General features: G+C 38.1%; 1 protein-coding gene across 1 annotated transcript; it reads right to left on the reverse strand.

The window, feature by feature from the left end:
- Positions 1 to 4,889: 4,889 nt before the first annotated feature.
- LOC105463372 (large ribosomal subunit protein uL30) lies at positions 4,890 to 5,714 on the reverse strand. The gene has a single exon (XM_071091196.1). It carries the CDS (start codon positions 5,697 to 5,699, stop codon positions 4,953 to 4,955), a length of 747 nt encoding a protein of 248 aa, XP_070947297.1. The 5' UTR covers positions 5,700 to 5,714; the 3' UTR covers positions 4,890 to 4,952.
- Between the last annotated feature and the right edge of the window lie 309 nt (positions 5,715 to 6,023).

Below are 6,023 nucleotides of genomic sequence, written 5' to 3' on the forward strand. Positions count from 1 at the left end.
GAGAGATCTGCTGTTAGTCTGATGGGCTTCCCTTTGTGGGTAACCCGACCTTTCTCTCTGGCTGCCCTTAAGATTTTTTCCTTCATTTCAACTTTGGTGAATCTGGCAATTATGTGTCTTGGAGTTGCTCTTCTCGAGGAGTATCTTTGTGGCGTTCTCTGTATTTCCTGGATTTGAATGTTGGCCTGCACTACTAGGTTGGGGAAGTTCTGCTGGATGATATCCTGAAGAGTGTTTTCCAACTTGGTTCCATTTTCCCCCTCACTTTCAGGCACCCCAATCAGATGTAGATTTGGTCTTTTTACATAATCCCATACTTCTTGCAGGCTTTGTTCATTTCTTTTTCTTCTTTTTTCTTTTGGTTTCTCTTCTCGCTTCATTTCATTCATTTGATCCTCAATCGCAGATACTCTTTCTTCCAGTTGATCGAGTCGGTTACTGAAGCTTGTGCATTTGTCACGTATTTCTCGTGTCATGGTTTTCATCTCTTTCGTTTCATTTAGGACCTTCTCTGCATTAATTACTCTAGCCATCAATTCTTCCACTTTTTTTTCAAGATTTTTAGTTTCTTTGCGCTGGGTACGTAATTCCTCCTTTAGCTCTGAGAAGTTTGATGGACTGAAGCCTTCTTCTCTCATCTCGTCAAAGTCATTCTCCGTCCAGCTTTGATCCGTTGCTGGCGATGAGCTGCGCTCCTTTGCCGGGGGAGATGCGCTCTTATTTTTTGAATTTCCAGCTTTTCTGCCCTGCTTTTTCCCCATCTTTGTGGTTTTATCTGCCTCTGGTCTTTGATGATGGTGATGTACTGATGGGGTTTTGGTGTAGGTGTCCTTCCTGTTTGATAGTTTTCCTTCTAACAGTCAGGACCCTCAGCTGTAGGTCTGTTGGCGATTGCTTGAGGTCCACTCCAGACCCTGTTTGCCTGGGTATCAACAGCAGAGGCTGCAGAAGATAAAATATTTCTGAACAGCGAGTGTACCTGTCTGATTCTTGCTTTGGAAGCTTCCTCTCAGGGGTGTACTCCTCCCTGTGAGGTGTGGGGTGTCAGACTGCCCCTAGTGGGGGATGTCTCCCAGTTAGGCTACTCAGGGGTCAGGGACCCACTTGAGCAGAGAGTCTGTCCCTTCTCAGATCTCAACCTCCATGTTGGGAGATCCACTGCTCTCTTCAAAGCTGTCAGACAGAGTCATTTGCGTCTGCAGAGGTGTCTGCTGCGTTTGTTATGTTTACTGTGCCCTGTCCCCAGAGGTGGAGTCTACAGAGACAGGCAGGTTTCCTTGAGCTGCTGTGAGCTCCACCGAGTTCGAGCTTCCCAGCAGCTTTGTTTACCTACTTAAGCCTCAGCATGGCGGGCGCCCCTCCCCCAGCCTCACTGCTGCCTTGCCGGTAGATCACAGACTGCTTCGCTAGCAATGAGGGAGGCTCCGTGGGTGTGGGACCCTCCCGGCCAGGTGTGGGATATAATCTCCTGGTGTGCCTGTTTGCTTAAAGCGCAGTATTGGGGTGGGAGTTACCCGATTTTCCAGGTGTTTTGTGTCTCAGTTCCCCTGGCTAGGAAAAGGGACTCCCTTCCCCCTTGCACTTCCCAGGTGAGGCAATGCCTTGCCCTGCTTCAGCTCTCGCTGGTCGGGCTGCAGCAGCTGACCAGCACCGATCGTCCGGTACTCCCCAGTGAGATGAACCCAGTACCTCAGTTGAAAATGCATAAATCACCGGTCTTCTGTGTCATTCGCGCTGGGAGTTGGAGACTGGAGCTGCTCCTATTCGGCCATCTTGCTCCGCCCCCTACTTATCATATCCTTATATTATAACCTAGCATTTTGTATTCTTAAATCATTTAACATTATTCTTATATTTATTTACATTTGTGTACATTTGTATAATTATGATACAGCTTTCAAAATTTATCCTATGTAGGCTGATTACAATGGAGATTTGATTGCCATGAAAGTAAAGTTCTTTTTTCTTTATAAATTCACTTAGATAATTTGTTTACTGAACAATTATATTTCCACTTTAACTTGCATAAGTCTGTAATATGTATTATATTTGCATATGATTTTCCAAATGGGAAAGAAAAAACATAGAACATGTCAATTTCATGAAGGATTGTGTACTTTATTGATGGAAACATTTGTTTTTTCTATGTGGGAGGAGTGAATTACGCAAATTAAGAAGTGAAATATGTATCCCATATTTAAACATGAACTTGTATTAATTCCACAACTATTTCTATATAAAAAGGCATTACGTTTTCCTAAAAGTTTCTAATATTTATATTATTTATGAATTCATCCGTGTCACTCCAAATTACTCTTCTAAATTTTGTAAAAGCTTTTAGAGCCTTTGGATTTTCTTTTTCCAACTTAGAGTCACTGAGAGATGTTGAACATCTTCTGATAATCCTCAACGTTTTAAATAAGTATGGGTTTTTGAAAATGTTAAACTGAGTTTTGTCTTTAAAAAATACTCCTCGGGAGGCTGAGGCAGGAGAATGCCGTGAACTCGAGAGGCAGAGCTTGCAGTGAGTGGAGATTGCGCCACTACACTCCAGCCTGGGCGACAGAGTGAAACTCCATCTCAAAAAAAACAAAACAAATAAACAAAAAAATACTCCTAATACTTTCAAGCTACTCATATTTCAGAACTATACTATATGGCTGGAAATGCTAAATATTAATCGATGATCCCAAAGAAATGTACAAAGTATTAATCATGATTTTTCATTTGAAGGTATTTCTTTATTACTAGTTGCCAACTTATGTACGTATTGGGACTAGACTATAATTATACAAATATGTTATACTCAGTAAATATTTATTTCTTCTAATTATCAATCTATTTTAAAAACAAAACTTATCTTTCATTATTAATATTAATGTTAATATTATTTTTGTTTGGAGAGGTGTTATAAGACTCTTGTGAAAGATAAATAAACAAATTTCTCCAAGAAACTTGGAAATGGTACAGTGATGTTGGCAAGATGTGATACATTATCACCTTCAGATCTGTTTCTGTAAGATAACTAAAAAGCTATCTATTAAGAAATGTTAAGTTTTTATGTATAAAATACAAGTAATATAGTCTAAGGGCCCTGCCAGTAAAAGACACTGAATCCTCTTTCTATGTGTTGAATATTTTTCATGCTTCATTTTACACACTCTTATCCCCACCTTTTGTGATCACTAGCATACTGACAGATAATATTTGAGAGTTATCATGAAAACCCCTTGCTCAGCTGTATCTCAAATCTTTTGCTTTATGCCTTGGACAGCCTCTCTCTCTACCATGCGGATGCCTGCAGGAGCCTGCTCAGCCATTCTGCCACATGCACTGTGGATACAGAGCTGATTTACAGCTGGGCTGAAAAAGCTTCATCTCTGTCTCTGGGGATTCCTGGTTATCCCGTTTTTGACTCTTAGCTAAGGTAAGTGCAAGACTTATGACGTGCAGTTTAAAGTTGAAACTCTCCTGATGATCTACAAATCAGTTTCTGTACTGGTAGTTTACTATGAGCCTAATCAGTTAAGTCAGCTTTCTTGATTTAGTGGCCTGTGGTGTACTGCAAACCCTCACTAGATCTTCTGCGTTGAGCTCTTTGGCAACCAAGATTCTTCACTCAGAAGTTGGTAGTTCAAGCTGCAGAAAAAGCACTGTCTACGTGTGTGTGTGAGAGAATAAGGCCTCTCGGAGCTGGTGCATGGAATGTATCCAGGACCTGATACTTTCTGCACTCTTTCTCTTACTGGAACATATTGTTTGCCTTCAAATATTACCTTTATGCAAGTATGCTCAGTGGTGTCTGTTTAATCCTTTCGATTATTAAAACTTGGGAACTCTTTGCATGTATAAACTTGGAGGTGGAAAGGATATAATAATTCTGGGACAAAATTTGATCCATGAGCAGCAAAAGTCAATTGATACATATTCGCTTTATTTGTGTCTCAGATGGACAATTCTGGGATGTATGGTAAAAAGTCACTTGGAGTATCCCAGCAACAATGATGTCCATTTTAGCACAGAAATATGCAACTCATTCTTCACCCTTAAATGGGGTTTTTCTCTTTTATTCTTCCCAGTCTTTCTACTTCTGATCATTGACATAGGTTCTCCAAATGAATTAGCTAAGTGCTGTTCTTAGATTCAGATTCTGTTTGGAGCAAACCCAAGCTAGGACAAGTTAATAAATCAATTTTGCTATTTTTCTCATTTTTTTTTATTTTTATGGCATATTATTCTTTATTATCAAATGGTAGATTTATGTGAAATTTGGAAATGTAACCTATGCAAGTATGTAATCATTATTGAACTCTTGTAAAAACTAAAATTACGTCAAATTCTGGATGAAAATCATTCTGATTAGTAAATTTTCTTCTCTATTTTAGCATTCACTATTCACTTAAGTGCTCCCGCTGTATTATGGAGGAAGAATCAGCTTGTAGAAAAAGAAATCTTATAAATTGAGAGAGCACTACTTATTAGCAACAATAGATCGCAAACTTTAATGAGTCATAGCCTAAAAATTCTAAAAAGAAATTGAAATTAGATCTTTATATAAAACAAACCAATCAACTTAAAATAACATAAATGTAAATATGTTTTACTTTTAATACTATGAAATTTTAATACTATGAAACCTGTTAAATGAAAAAGTTGAAGACCAGGAATTATAGATGGAAATAAAAACAATTCTCTGAAAAGACAGAAAAATATTCAAAATAATATAGTAAAATAAAAGAAGAAATTAGTAGTCCATTTTGGTCAACCAAGAAAATATTTTGTGATAAGAAAATAACAATAATTCTCCATGTATTTAAACATGGTTTTTTTTTTGTTGTTGTTGTTGTTTTTTTTTTTTTTTTTTTTTTTTTTTTTTTTTTTTTTTTTTCATTTTGAGAGCAGGCACTGTTTATTAAACTGACGAGACTCGAAAAATAACCATGGTAGACACCTTAGTTCATTCTTCTAATAAGCCTGTTGATCTGGTCCTCCCTGTTGCCAGCATCTCCACCTTCTACAAAATGGGTGGTCTTTTTCTTCATTCCACCTCGTGGAGAAGATAACTTGAAAGGCCACAGGAAGTTATTTGCCTCTTTGAAGCGTTTTCCAACAGTATAGATCTCATGAATCAGATCCTCCATGCAGATGATGCCATATTTACCAAGAGATCGAGCAATCAAAGCGTTATCTGTCAAAGCAATTCCCTTCTTATTGATTTTGCCATAACCACGCTTGTAGATTAGCTCATTTACTGACTTCAGATTGGGGTACCCCCATGCAATATATGGCTCTACAATCCTCAGCATGTTAATCGAAGCCTTGTTGAGCTTCACAAAGGTTCCATTGAAGATTTGACGAAGGCGCAAAAGCTGCAATACCTTTCGGACCTTTGGGCTCACGCCATTGATACCTCTGATCCTGATGACAAACGCCAATTTGGGTTCAGCAGGTACATAGAAGTTGCCAGCTTTTCTTGCCATCCTCGCCATTCGAATTTCAGTTCTGTACATCTGCCTATATTCCTTGTGATAGTGCTTCGCTTTTTCATAGATAAGCTTCCTCCTTGCCTTTCGAAGCATCTTTTGGGCAAACTTCTTTCTCAGGCGCTTTATCTTCAGCTCTGCGAAATTCCTTCTCTTTTTCTTAAGGGTTTCTGGCACAGCAGGAACCTTCTTCTTCTTCTCTTCCGCACCCTCCATGGTTCCAGCCGGAAAAAGAGCTAAACATGGTTTTAATTAAAATACTAGACAAAAACTACTTAGAATTTATGAAGGAATTTTTCAAATAGAAGTTAAAATATGTTATCTTATTCAGAACTAGAATAAACATATATAAATTTTGACTCATTTAAAATATACGCTACAAATTTAAGGCTAATAACTAAAATAATAGAAGTGTAAATTATAAAACATTTAATGCAGAATAAGAAAAAAGAAGCAAAAAGAGGAAGACTTTAGAGTAAATGAAAAATGCCATTAACCCAGTATTAAGGTAGAGCATAGAAAATGTATGCTATACATTCA

This window comes from Macaca nemestrina, chromosome 2 (assembly GCF_043159975.1).
Source record: "Macaca nemestrina isolate mMacNem1 chromosome 2, mMacNem.hap1, whole genome shotgun sequence".
NCBI classification, from domain to species: Eukaryota; Metazoa; Chordata; class Mammalia; order Primates; family Cercopithecidae; genus Macaca; species Macaca nemestrina.